At 40.0% G+C, this 14,335-nt stretch overlaps 1 protein-coding gene and 2 non-coding genes across 4 annotated transcripts; 2 read left to right on the top strand and 1 right to left on the bottom strand.

The window, feature by feature from the left end:
- The first annotated feature begins 370 nt into the window (after window positions 1–370).
- LOC130952335 (small nucleolar RNA R71) lies at window positions 371–478 on the top strand. Its single transcript, XR_009074515.1, has one exon. It is a non-coding gene; the product is annotated as a small nucleolar RNA R71 (small nucleolar RNA).
- Window positions 479–5,314: 4,836 nt separating this feature from the next.
- LOC130953059 (small nucleolar RNA R71) lies at window positions 5,315–5,423 on the bottom strand. Its single transcript, XR_009075233.1, has one exon. It is a non-coding gene; the product is annotated as a small nucleolar RNA R71 (small nucleolar RNA).
- LOC130948371 (uncharacterized) lies at window positions 5,384–6,401 on the top strand. Of its 2 annotated transcripts, XM_057877089.1 has the most exons (3): window positions 5,384–5,635; window positions 5,723–5,792; window positions 6,183–6,401. In XM_057877089.1, exons 1-3 carry the CDS (start codon window positions 5,468–5,470, stop codon window positions 6,263–6,265), a joined length of 321 nt encoding a protein of 106 aa, XP_057733072.1. In that variant the 5' UTR covers window positions 5,384–5,467; the 3' UTR covers window positions 6,266–6,401. The 2 variants fall into 2 exon arrangements, with proteins under 2 accessions (XP_057733072.1, XP_057733071.1); XM_057877088.1 differs by having other exon boundaries at window positions 5,384–5,792.
- Window positions 6,402–14,335: the final 7,934 nt, after the last annotated feature.

Raw genomic sequence — 14,335 nt, 5'->3', positions numbered from 1 at the left:
CCATTGAAGGGTTCTCAGGATCATAAGCTTCTTCCTCAGATGAAGCCTCCTTAGTACTGCTTGGTGCATTTTGCATTCCAGACAGACTTTGAGAAATCAAATTGACTTGTTGAGTCAATATCTTATTCTGAGCCAGTATGGCGTTCAGAGTGTCAATCTCAAGAACTCCTTTCTTCTGATTAGTCCCATTATTCACAGGATTCCTTTCAGAAGCGTACATGAATTGGTTATTTGCAACCATTTCAATTAGCTCTTGAGCTTCTGTAGGCGTCTTCTTCAGATGAAGAGATCCTCCAGCAGAGCTATCCAAGGACATCTTAGATAGTTCAGAGAGACCATCATAGAAAATACCTATGATGCTCCATTCAGAAAGCATGTCAGAAGGACATTTTCTGATCAATTGTTTGTATCTTTCCCAAGCTTCATAGAGGGATTCACCATCCTTCTGTCTGAAGGTTTGGACTTCCATTCTAAGCTTACTCCATCTTTGTGGTGGAAAGAATTTTGCCAAGAAGGCATTGACTAGCTTTTCCCAAGAGTCCAGGCTTTCTTTAGGTTGAGAGTCCAACCATATTCTAGCTCTGTCTCTTATAGCAAAAGGGAATAGCATCAGTCTATAGACCTCAGGGTCTACCCCATTAGTCTTGACTGTGTCACAGATTTGCAAGAATTCAGCTAAGAACTGATGAGGATCTTCCATTGGAAGTCCATGGAACTTGCAATTCTGTTGCATTAGAGAAACTAATTGAGGCTTAAGCTCAAAGTTGTTTGCTCCATGGCAGGGATAGAGATGCTTCTCCCATAAAATCAGGAGTAGGTGCAGTAAAGTCACCCAGCACCTTCCTTGCATTGTTTGCATTATTGTTATTTTCGGCTGCCATGTCTTCTTCTTCTTTGAAGAATTCGGTCAGGTCCTCTAAAGAGAGTTGTGTTTTGGCTTCTCTTAGCTTTCTCTTCAAGGTCCTTTCGGGTTCAGGGTCAGCTTCAACAAGAATGCTTTTGTCTCTGCTCCTGCTCATATGAAAGAGAAGAGAACAAGAAAATGTGGAATCCTCTATGTCACAGTATAGAGATTCCTTGAGGTGTCAGAGGAAAAGAGAAATAGAAAGAAGAAGGAAAAGAAGAATTCGAACTTTACTTAGATAAGGTTCGAATTGTGCATTGAGAAGGAGTGGTACTCCATAAATAGAAGGATGTGAGAAGGAGGGAAGAGGATTTCCGAAAATTAATTAAAAAGATGTCAAAAACATTTTGAAAATTTGATTGATAATTTTCGAAAATTCAAAGTGGAAAAGAAATCAAGTGATTTTTGAAAAAGATTTTGAAATTAGAAGTTAAAAAGATTTGATTGAAAACTATTTTGAAAAAAAATGTAGTTAAGAAGATATGATTGGTTTTAAAAAGATGTGATGAAAAGATATGATTTGAAAACAATTTTTAAAAAGATTTGATTTTAAAAATTAATGACTTGCCTAACAAGAAAAGATATGATTCAAACATAAAACCTTCCTTAACAGAAAAGGCAAAAAATGTTCAATCAAATCATTAACTGTTAGTAAGTATCTTTGAAAAAGGAAAGAAATTGATTTTGAAAACATTTGATTGATAAGATTTGATTTGAAAAAGATTTGGTTTTGAAAAACTTTGAAAACTTGAAAAAAAAATTGATTTGAAAACAAAATTCTCTCCCTAGCACCATCCTGGCGTTAAACGCCCAGAATGGTATCCATTCTGGCGTTTAACGCCCAAAATGCACCCTTTTTGGGCGTTAAACGCCCAACCAGGTACCCTGGCTGGCGTTTAAACGCCAGTCTGTCTTCTTCACTGGGCATTTTTGAATGCTCAGCTTTTTCTGTGTAATTCCTCTGCAGTATGTTCTGAATCTTCAATTCTTTGTATCATTGACTTGAAAAGACACAAATTAAAATTATTTTTGGATTTTTAATAATCAAAATGCAACAAGAATCAAATAACAATGCATGCAAGACACCAAACTTAGCAGTTTGTATACTATTGACACTATATGAGACACATAAACACTCAAGTCAAAAGAATTCAAAGATCAGAGTAAGAAATCATCAAGAATTACTTGAAGATCCTTAAGACACATGAATGAATGCATGCAATTGACACCAAACTTAAGATGAGACACTAGACTCAAGCAAGAAACATCAAATATTTTTGGTTTTTTATGGTTTTTGTAATTTTTTTTGTGATTTTCGAAAATTAATTGGAAAAAGATATCAAAATTCTTAATGAGAATTCCAAGAATCAGTGCAATGCTAGTCTAAGACTCCGGTCCAGGAATTAGACATGGCTTCACAGCCAGCCAAGCTTTCAAAGAAAGCTTCGGTCCAAAACACTAGACATGGCCAAAGGCCAGCCAAGCCTTAGCAGATCACTGCTCCAAAAGCAAGATCAACAAGCTCTTGTGATGATAAGTTGAAACCTCGGTCCAATGAAATTAGACATGGCTTTACAGCCAGCCAGATTTCAGCAAATCATCATGAAACTCTAGAATTCATCTTCAAGAATTTCGAAAAAAATAAATGCCTAATCTAAGCAACAAGATGAACCGTCAGTTGTCCATACACAAGAACAATCCCCGGCAACGGCGCCAAAAACTTGGTGCACGAAATTGTGATCAATACTTTTCAAAACATAAACAATCCCTAGTAAGGCTCCAAAGACTTGTGCTCAATACCATGGCATAAACACAACTTCGCACAACTAACCAGCAAGTGCACTGGGTCGTCCAAGTAATAACCTTACGCGGTAAGGGTCGATCCCACGGAGATTGGTGGTATGAAGCAAGCTATGGTCATCTTGTAAATCTTAGTCAGGCAGACTCAAATGGATATGGTGATGAACGAAAATAACATAAAAGATAAAGATAGAGATACTTATGTATATCATTGGTGGGAGCTTCAGACAAGCGTATGAAGATGCCTTCCCTTCCGTCTCTCTGCTTTCCTACTGCCTTCATCCAATCCTTCTTACTCCTTTCCATGGCAAGCTCGTGTAGGGTTTCACCGTTGTCAATGGCTACCTCCCATCCTCGCAGTGAAAGCTAATGCTAACGTACTCTGTCACAGTACGGCCAATCACCGGTTTGGTTCCCGCTCCTACTGGAATAGAATCCCTCTTTTGCGTCTGTCACTAACGCCCAGCAGGTTAAAGTTTGAAGCACGTCACAGTCATTCAATCATTGAATCCTACTCAGAATACCACAGACAAGGTTTAGACCTTCCGGATTCTCTTGAATGCCGCCATCAGGTCCTGCCTATACCACGAGGATTCCGATTAAAGAATCCAAGAGATATTCACTAGAGCCTTGGTTGCTTGTAGAACAAGAATGGTTGTCAGTCACCTTGTTCATAGGTGAGAATGATGATGAGTGTCACGGATCATCACCTTCATCATGTTGAAGAACAAGTGATATCTTGGACAAAGAACAAGCGGAATTGAATAGAAGCACAATAGTAATTGCATTAATACTCGAGGTACAGCAGAGCTCCACACCTTAATCTATGGTGTGTAGAAACTCTACCGTTGAAAATACATAAGAACAAGGTCTAGGCATGGCCGAATGGCCAGCCTCCCAAAGTGAGTTCAATCATCAAAACATGATCAAAAGACTCTCTATATGATCTAAGAACTAGATGTCCAAAGATTAAAATACAATAGTAAAAGGTCCTATTTATAGAAAACTAGTAGCCTAAGGTGTACAAAGATGAGTAAATGACATAGAAATCCACTTCCGGGCCCACTTGGTGTGTGCTTGGGCTGAGCAATGAAGCATTTTCGTGTAGAGACTCTTCTTGGAGTTAAACGCCAGCTTTTATTCCAGTTTGGGCGTTTAACTCCCATTTTGGTGCCAGTTCCGGCGTTTAACGCTGGAATTTCTGAGGGTGACTTTGAACACCGGTTTGGGCCATCAAATCTTGAGCAAAGTATGGACTATCATATATTGCTGGAAAGCCTAGGATGTCTACTTTCCAACGCCGTTGAGAGCGCGCCAATTGGGCTTCTGTAGCTCCAGAAAATCCACTTCGAGTGCAGGGAGGTCAGAATCCAACAGCATCTGCAGTCCTTTTGAGTCTCTGGATCAGATTTTTGCCTCAGATCCCTCAATTTCAGCCAGAAAATACCTGAAATCACAAAAAACACACAAACTCATAGTAAAGTCCAGAAAAGTGAATTTTAACTAAAAACTAATAAAAATATACTAAGAACTCAACTAAAACTACTAAAAACATACTAAAAACAATGCCAAAAAGTGTATAAATTATCCGCTCATCAATCGACCCTCACTCACTTGAGGTACTACTTGGTACGACCCGACACACTTGCCGGTTAGTTTGTGGGTTATAAATTCTGCACCAAGTTTTTGGCGCTATTGCTGGGGATTGACTATGATTTACAACTATTAGTTGTTTGATTGCTTAGATTAGGTTTTTTAGTTTTAATTTTATTTATTTCTACTTGGTAATTTTCGAAAATTAAGTACTATTATTTTTCCTTAATTTCTGAAATTAAGTTTGGTGTTACCTAGCTTATTTTATTTTAATTTTCTTAGTAAATTTCGAATTTCCTAGCTTAATTTTAGTCATCATTTTCAAAAATTTCTAGCTTTAATTAGTTAGTATTTTGCTTTATTTCTTTACATAGGTTACTTCACTTGAAATGCTCTACACTCTGACGTAGAAAATTTCACTTTTCTTGTCTTCTGTTTGTTTATGATCAAGAATAAAGACAAGGAAACTCTTATAGATTTTGATCCTGAACCTGAAAGGACTTTGATGCGGTGCTTACAACAAGCTAGACTTTACAAGGCTAGTGAAAATCTGAGTGAGACTGTTGAAAAGGAACCTGCAGAGTCCACCATGGATCAAAATCGTGCTGTGAATGCCAATATGGCAAATCTGATTGAGAATGAACAACTAGAAGAGTGCTTGACACATACACTGCTTCTACTGCAGATCTTTATGGAAAAAGTATTGTGGTGCCTCCTATAGCTACAAACAACTTTGAGCTGAAGCCACAGCTGGTCACTCTTATGCAACAAAATTGTCAGTATCATGGACTCCATCAGGAAGATCTAAATTAATTTATTTCTAATTTTTTGCAGATTTGTGATACTGTGAAGACTAATAGAGTAAATTCTGAGGTCTACAAACTCATGCTCTTCCCCTTTGTTGTGAGGGATAGAGCAAAGCTATGGCTAGATTCTCAACCCAAGGAGAGACTAGACACTTGGGATAAAGTGGTCACTGGATTTCTGACTAAATTTTTTCCACCACAAAAGCTAACTAAGCTAAAGGTGGAGGTTCAGACCTTCTGACAGAAAGATAGTGAGACCTTTTATGAAGCCTGGGAGAGATTCAAGCTATTGACTAGGCAATGCCCTCCGGACATATTTTCTAAATGGACTCAGCTGGATATCTTTTATGAGGGCTTATGTGAAATGTCTAAAATGTGTTTGGATAATTCTGCAGGTGGTTCATCACACATGAAGAAGACACCAGAGAAAACTACTAAGCTTATTGAGATTGTTGCTAACAACCAATATTTATACTCTTCTAACAGAAATCCTATTAACTCTAGGACTCCTAAGAAGAAAGGCATTTTGGAAGTAAAAGCTTTTGATGCTCTTCTTGCTCAGAATAAAATTTTGTCTCATCAGATGAATTTGATTTCTCAACAATTGAGTGGGATGCAGGTTTCAGCTGTCAACACTCAGAATGCTTTTCAAGAGACCCCTTATGACATGACTGGTAGCTCTATGCAAGGTGAGAATTATGGTTATGCTCAAACTTCTTCTGAACAGGTCAATTACATGGGGAATGCTCTTAAAATCCCAATAATGATCCATACTCTAAGACCTATAATCAAGGGTGGAGAAATCACCCAAATTTTGGGTGGAGAGAGCAACCTCAAGGATCACAGAATTTTAACCATAGTTCTCAGGGCAGTTTTTAGCAGAATAATCATAATAACCGCCAGTTTCAGTCTCATTAACAACATCCATGATGAGCGGATAATTTATACGCTTTTTGGCATTGTTTTTAGTATGTTTTTAGTATATTTTAGTTAGTTTTTAGTATATTTTTATTAGTTTTTAGTTAAAATTCACTTTTCTGGACTTTACTATGAGTTTGTGTGTTTTTCTGTGATTTCAGGTATTTTCTGGCTGAAATTGAGGGACTTGAGCAAAAATCTGATTCAGAGACTGAAAAGGACTGCAGATGCTGTTGGATTCTGACCTCTCTGCACTTGAAGTGGATTTTCTGGAGCTACAGAAGCCCAATTGGCGCGCTCTCAACGGCGTTGGAAAGTAGACATTCTGGGCTTTCCAGCAATATATGATAGTCCATACTTTGCCCAAGATTTGTTAGCCCAAACTGGCGTTCAAAGTCACCTTCAGAATTTCCAGCGTTAAACGCCGGAACTGGCACCAAAGTGGGAGTTAAACGCCCAAACTGGCACAAAAGCTGGCGTTTAACTCCAAGAAGAGTCTCTACACGAAAATGCTTCAATGCTCAGCCCAAGCACACACCAAGTGGGCCCGGAAGTGGATTTTTATGTCATTTACTCATCTTTGTAATTCTTAAGCTACTAGTTCCCTATAAATAGGACCTTTTGCTATTGTATTTGATGTCTTGGAATCTTGGTAGCTATCCTTAGTCTTATGCTATCTTAGATCATGGGGCTGGCCTCACGGCCATGCCTAGACCTTGTTCTTATGTATTTTCAACGGTGGAGTTTCTACACACCGTAGATTAAGGTGTGGAGCTCTGCTGTACCTCGAGTATTAATGCAATTACTATTGTTCTTCTATTCAATTCAGCTTGTTCTTATTCCAAGATATCACTTGTTCCTCAACTTGATGAATGTGATGATCCGTGACACTCATCATCATTCTCACCTATGAACGTGTGACTGACAACCACCTCCGTTCTACCTTAGATTGGGTGAATATCTCTTGGATTCCTGATACACGACGCATGGTTGATCGCCTGACAACCGAGCGCTCGCCTGACAACCGAGCTAGCCATTCCGTGAGATCAGAGTCTTCGTGGTATAAGCTAGAATTGATGGCGGCATTCAAGAGAATCCGGAAGGTCTAAACCTTGTCTGTGGTATTCTGAGTAGGATTCAATGATTGAATGACTGTGACGTGCTTCAAACTCGCGATTGTGGGGCGTTAGTGACAGACGCAAAAGAATCACTGGATTATATTCCGACATAATCGAGAACCGACAGCTGGATAGCCGTGCCGTGACAGGGTGCGTTGAACATTTCCACTGAGAGGATGGGAGGTAGCCACTGACAACGGTGAAACCCTACATACAGCTTGCCATGGAAAGGAGTAAGAAGGATTGGATGAAGACAGTAGGAAAGCAGAGAGACGGAAGGGACAAAGCATCTCCATTCGCTTATCTGAAGTTCTCACCAATGAATTGCATAAGTATCTCTATCTTTATCTTTATGTTTTATTCCTATATCATCCATAACCATTTGAGTCTGCCTGACTGAGATTTACAAGGTGACCATAGCTTGCTTCATACCAACAATCTCCGTGGGATCGACCCTTACTCGCGTAAGGTTTATTACTTGGACGACCCAGTGCACTTGCTGGTTAGTTGTGCGAAGTTGTGTTTATGCCATGGTATTGAGCACCAAGTCTTTGGGGCCATTACTAAGGATTATTTGAGTTGTGAAAAGTAGTGATCACAATTTCGTGCACCAAGTTTTTGGCGACGTTGCCGGGGATTGTTTGGAGTATGGACAACTGACGGTTCATCTTGTTGCTTAGATTAGGTATTTTTCAGAGTTCTTAAGAATGAATTCTAGTGTTTCAAGGTGATGATCTTATCATCACCAAAGCTGATTGATTCTCATCAATTTAGCTCTTGAATGCAATGTCCTGCTGAAGCTTGGCTATCCATGTCTAATTCCTTTAGACTAAAGCTTTAGACTAACATTGCATGATTCCTGGAATTCTCATTAAGAATTTTGATACCTTTATTTTCTTTTCCACTTAATTTTCGAAAAATCCAAAAAAAATTACAAAATCATAAAAACCAAAAATAGTTTATGTTTCTTGTTGAGTCTAGTGTCTCATTTTAAGTTTGGTGTCTTGCATGCATTGTTTATTTGATCTTGGTTCTATTTTCAAGTCAATAATACAGGGAACTGAAGATTCAGTACATGCAGCAGAGGAATTATACTGAAAAAGCTGGGCATTCAAAAACGCCCAGTGAAGAAGGAAAAATTGGCGTTTAAACGCCAGCCAGGGTGCCTGACTGGGCGTTTAACGCCCAAAAGGGTAGTGCTTTGGGCGTTAAATGCCAGAATGTGCACCATTCTGGGCGTTTAACACCAGGATGGCACAAGAGGGAAGATTTTGTTTTTAATGCAAATTTTTTTTCAAGTTTTCAAAGTTTTTCAAAATCAAATCTTTTTCAAATCATATCTTTTCAATCAAATCTTTTTCAAAATCAATTTCTTTCCTTTTTCAAAGATACTTGCTATCAATTAATGATTTGATTCAACATTTCAAGTATGTTTCCTTTTCTGTTGAGAAAGGTTTAATGTTTGAATCATATCTTTTCTTGTTAGCCAAGTCATTAATTCTTTAAAATCAAATCTTTTTAAATTGTTTTTCAAATCATATCTTCTCAATCACATCTTTTTAAAACCATAACTTTTAAATCACATCTTTTTCAAAAAAAGTTTTCAATCATATCTTTTTTATTTCTAATTTCAAAATCTTTTTCAAAAAAATCACTTGATTTCTTTTCCACTCTTGGTTTTCGAAAATCAATTTGTGTTTTTCAAAATGTTTTTAAAATCTTTTACTTAATTTTCAAAAATTTCTTCCTCTCTTCTCACATCCTTCTATTTATGGAGTAACACCCATCCTCAATGCACAATTCGAACTCTATCTCACTAAGTTCGAATTCTTCTCCCTCTTCCTTCTATTTTTTTCTGTTCCTCTGACACCTCAAGGAATCTCTATACTGTGACATAGAAGATTCCACATTTTCTTGTTTTCTTCTCTTTCATATGAGCAGGAGCAAAGACAAAAGCATTCTTGTTGAGGCTGATCCTGAACCTGAAAGGACCTTGAAGCGAAAGCTAAGAGAAGCTAAGTGGTGGACGAAATTGTGATCATGCTTGTATCATTTGTGATCAATGTTCTAATTATGGCACTGGTTGAATTCACAACTCCGTTCAACTAACCAGCAAGTGTACTGGGTCGTCCAAGTAATAAACCTTACGTGAGTAAGGGTCGAATCCACAGAGATTGTTGGTATGAAGCAAGCTATGGTCACCTTGTAGGTCTCAGTCAGGCGGATTAAACATTATTTATGGGTTCGAAAGTTAATAATAAAATAGAAATAATAAAAGGGATAGAATACTTATGTAGATTCATTGGTAGGAATTTCAGATAAGCATATGGAGATGCTGTATGGCTCAGGGACGCCTGCTTTTCCACTGCTTCTACTCAATCCTTCTTACTCCTTTCCATGGCAAGCTGTGTATAGGGGTTCACCATCAGCGGTGGCTACTTTCAATCCTCTCGGGAAAATATCCTATGCGGCTGTCACTCGCACAGCTAATCATCTGGAGGCATCACCCATGGTTGATGGCTACATCCCATCCTCGCAGTGAAAACTAATGCTCACGCACTCTGTCACAGTACGGCTAATCACTGGTTGGTTCCCGCGCCTACTGGAATAGAATCCCTTGATTCTTTTGCGTCTGTCACTAACGCCCAGCACTTGCAAGTTTGAAGCACGTCATAGTCATTCATTACCGGAATCCTACTCGGAATACCACAGACAAGGTTAGACTTTCCGGATTCCCAGGATCCTACTCGGAATACCACAGACAAGGTAAGACTTTCCGGATCCTCATAAATGCCGCCATCTATCTAGCTTATACCACGAAGATTCTGTTGGGGAATCTAAGAGATACACATTCAAGCTCTGTTGCATGTAGAACGGAAGTGGTTGTCAATCACGCGCGTTCATAAGTGAGAATGATAATGAGGGTTATCTAACTCATCACATTCATCATGTTCTTGGGTACAAATGAATATCTTGGAATAAGAATAAGAGAGATTTGAATAAAAGAAAATAGAACTTCATTAATACTTGAGGTACAGCAGAGCTCCACACCCTTAATCTATGGTGTGCAGAAACTCCACCGTTGAAAATACATAAGTGAAAGAGGTTCAGGCATGGCCGAATGGCCAGCCCCCTAAAACGTGATCAATAGCCTCTTAGGATGAAGAATAAAACAAAACTGAGACCAAAGATGTCTGATACATTAGTAAATCATCCTATTTATAATAAACTAGCTCCTAGGGTTTACATGAGTAAGTAATTGATGCATAAATCCACTTCCGGGGCCCACTTGGTGTGTGCTTGGGCTGAGCTTGATCAATCCACGAGCTGAGGCTTCTCTTGGAGTTGAACTCCGAGTTATGACGTGTTTTGGGCGTTCAACTCCGGATCATGACGTTTTTCTGGCGTTTAACTCCAGACAGCAGCATGAACTTGGCGTTCAACGCCAAGTTACGTCGTCATTCTTCGAATAAAGTATGGACTATTATATATTGCTGGAAATCCCTGGATGTCTACTTTCCAACGCCGTTGAGAGCGCACCAATTGGAGTTCTGTAGCTCCAGAAAATCCATTTCGAGTGCAGGGAGGTCAGAATCCAACAGCATCAGCAGTCCTTTTGTCAGCCTTTTTCAGAGTTTTGCTCAAGTCCCTCAATTTCAGCCAGAAATTACCTGAAATCACAGAAAAACACACAAACTCATAGTAAAGTCTAGAAATGTGAATTTAACATAAAAACCAAGGAAAACATCCCTAAAAGTAACTTGAACTCACTAAAAACTACCTAAAAACAATGCCAAAAAGCGTATAAATTATCCGCTCATCACTAAGGCACAACTCTCTGTAGAGGACCTAACAGAAATCTTCAAAGAAGAAGAACCCATGGCAGCCGAAAACAACAACAATGCCAACAATGCAAGGAAGGTGCTGGGTGACTTTACTGCCCCTACTCCCGACTTCTATGGGAGAAGCATCTCTATCCCTGCCATTGGAGCAAACAACTTTGAGCTTAAGCCTCAATTAGTTTCTCTAATGCAATAGAATTGCAAGTTCCATGGACTTTCATTGGAAGATCCTCATCAGTTTTTAGCTGAGTTCTTGCAAATCTGTGACACTGTCAAGACTAATGGGGTTGACCCTGAGGTCTACAGACTTATGCTTTTCCCTTTTGCTGTAAGAGACAGAGCTAGAATATGGTTGGACTCACAACCTAAAGAAAGCCTGAGCTCTTGGGAAAAGCTGGTCAATGCCTTCTTGGCAAACTTCTTTCCACCTCAAAAATTGAGTAAGCTTAGAGTGGAAGTCCAAACCTTCAGACAGAAGGAAGGAGAATCCCTCTATGAAGCTTGGGAAAGATACAAACAATTGATCAGAAAGTGTCCCTCTGACATGCTTTCTGAATGGAGCATCATAGGTATTTTCTATGATGGTCTGTCTGAACTGTCCAAGATGTCTTTGGATAGCTCTGCTGGAGGATCTCTTCATCTGAAGAAAACGCCTACAGAAGCTCAAGAACTAATTGAAATGGTTGCAAATAACCAATTCATGTACACCTCTGAAAGGAATCCTGTGAACAATGGGACAAATTAGAAGAAAGGAGTTCTTGAGATTGATACTTTGAATGCCATATTGGCTCAGAACAAAATATTGACTCAGCAAGTCAATTTGATTTCTCAAAGTCTGTCTGGAATGCAAAATGCACCAGGCAGTACTAAGGATGCTTCATCTGAAGAAGAAGCTTATGATCCTGAGAACCCTTCAATGGAAGAGGTGAATTACATGGGAGAACCCTATGGAAACACCTATAATTTTTCATGGAGAAATCATCCAAATCTCTCATGGAAGGATCAACAGAGACCTCAACAAGGTTTCAATAACAATAATGGTGGAAGAAACAGGTTTAGCAATGGCAAGCCTTTTCCATCATCTTCTCAGCAACAGACAGAGAATGCTAAGCAGAGCCACTCTGACTTAGCAACCATGGTCTCTGATCTAATCAAAACCACTCAAAGTTTCATGACTGAAACAAGGTCTTCCATTAGAAATTTGGAGGCACAAGTGGGACAGCTGAGCAAGAAAATTACTGAACACCCTCCTAGTACTCTTCCAGGCAATACAGAAGAAAATCCAAAAAGAGAGTGCAAGGCCATCAACATGGCCGAATTTGGAGAGGAGGAAGAGGCAGTGAACGCCACTGAGGAAGACCTCAATGGACGTCCACTGGCCTCCAATGAGTTCCCTAATGAGGAACCATGGGAATCTGAGGCTCACACTGAAACCATAGAGATTCCATTGGACTTACTTCTGCCATTCATGAGCTCTGATGAGTATTCTTCCTCTGAAGAGGATAAAGATGTCACTGAAGAGCAAGTTGCTAAATACCTTGGAGCAATCATGAAGCTAAATGACAAGTTATTTGGTAATGAGACTTAGGAGAACGAACCTCCTTTGCTCACTAAAGAACTGGATGACTTGTCTAGGCAGAAATTACCTCAAAAGAGACAAGATCCTGGGAAGTTTTCAATACCTTACACCATAGGCACCATGACCTTCAAGAAGGCTCTGTGTGACTTAGGGTCAATTGTAAACCTCATGCCTCTCTCTGTAATGGAGAAGCTAGGGATCTTTGAGGTACAAGCTGCAAGAATCTCACTAGAGATGGCAGACAATTCAAAGAAACAAGCTTAAGGACTTGTAGAGGGTGTTCTGGTAAAGGTTGAAGACCGTTACATCCCTACTGATTTCATAGTCCTAGAGACTGGGAAGTGCATGGATGAATCCATCATCCTTGGCAGACCCTTCCTAGCCATAGCAAAGGCTGTGATTGACGTGGACAGAGGAGAATTGATCATTCAAGTGAATGAAGAATCCTTCGTGTTTAAGGCTCAAGGATATCCCTCTGTCACCGTGGAGAGGAAGCATGAAGAGCTTCTCTCAAAACAGAGCCAAACAGAGCCCCCACAGTCAAACTCTAAGTTTGGTGTTGGGAGGCCACAACCAAACTCTAAGTTTGGTGTTGAACCCCCACATTCAAACTCTAAGTTTGGTGTTGGGAGGTTCCAACATTGCTCTGAGAATCTGTGAGGCTCCATGAGAGCCCTCTGTCAAGCTACTGACATTAAAGAAGCGCATGTTGGGAGGCAACCCAATGTTATATTTCATCTATTTTCCTTTGTTATTTTATGTTTTCTGTAGGTTGATGATCATAAGAAGCCACAAAATCAATTGAAAAAGCAAAAATAGAATGAAAAACAGAAAGAAAACAGCACACCCTGGAGGAAGGTCTTGCTGGCGTTTAAACGCCAGTAAGGGTAGCAGTTGGGCGTTTAACGCCCAGTCTGGCACCATTCTGGGCGTTTAACACCAGAAAGGGGCACCAGACTGGCGTTAAACGCCAGAAAAGGGCAAGAAGCTGGCATTAAACGCCAGAAATGGGCACCTGCCCGGCGTTTAACGCCAGAATTGGCACAGAGTGCATTTTTGCACGCCACTTGGTGCAGGGATGACTTTTCCTTGACACCTCAGGATCTGTGGACCCCACAGGATCACCACCTACCCCACCACTCTCTCTCTTCTTCTTCACCCATTCACCAATCACCTCTACCACTCTTCCCCAAAAACCCCTCACCTATCAAATCCCACTATTCTCTTCACCACTCACATCCATCCTTCATAAAACCTCACCTACCTCACCATTCAAATTCAAACCACTTTCCCTCCCAAACCCACCCTCCAATAACCGAACCCTACCCTTCTCCCCACCCCTATATAAACCCATCTTCACTCCCTCATTTTCACACACCCTAAACACCACTTCTTCCCCTTTGGCCGAACCACAAAAGCCATCTCCATCTCCTCTATTTCTTCTTCTTCTACTCTCTTCTTTCTTCTTTTGCTCGAGGACGAGCAAACCTTTTAAGTTTGGTGTGGTAAAAGCATCGCTTTTTGTTTTTCCATAACCATTTATGGCATCTAAGGCCGGAGAAACCTCTAGAAAGAGGAAAGGGAAGGCAAAAGCTTCCACCTCCGAGTCATGGGAGATGGAGAGATTCATCTCAAGGGTGCATCAAGACCACTTCTATGAAGTTGTGGCCTTGAAGAAGGTGATCCCCGAGGTCCCTTTCAAACTCAAAAAGAGTGAATATCCGGAGATCCGACATGAGATTCGAAGAAGAGGTTAGGAAGTTCTTACCAACCCC

This window comes from Arachis stenosperma, chromosome 9 (genome assembly GCF_014773155.1).
Source record: "Arachis stenosperma cultivar V10309 chromosome 9, arast.V10309.gnm1.PFL2, whole genome shotgun sequence".
Classification (NCBI taxonomy): domain Eukaryota; kingdom Viridiplantae; phylum Streptophyta; class Magnoliopsida; order Fabales; family Fabaceae; genus Arachis; species Arachis stenosperma.
Note: the sequence above shows the minus strand (reverse complement) of the source record. Positions and strands in the feature narration are given on the sequence as shown.

Coding starts and splice junctions, on each gene's coding strand:
- LOC130948371 (XM_057877088.1), top strand. CDS start 5,468: ATGTCTAAAATGTGTTTGGATAATTCTGCAGGTGGTTCATCACACATG. Junction 5,793..6,182: donor GACTGGTAGCTCTATGCAAG/GTGAGAATTATG, acceptor CTGTGATTTCAG/GTATTTTCTGGCTGAAATTG.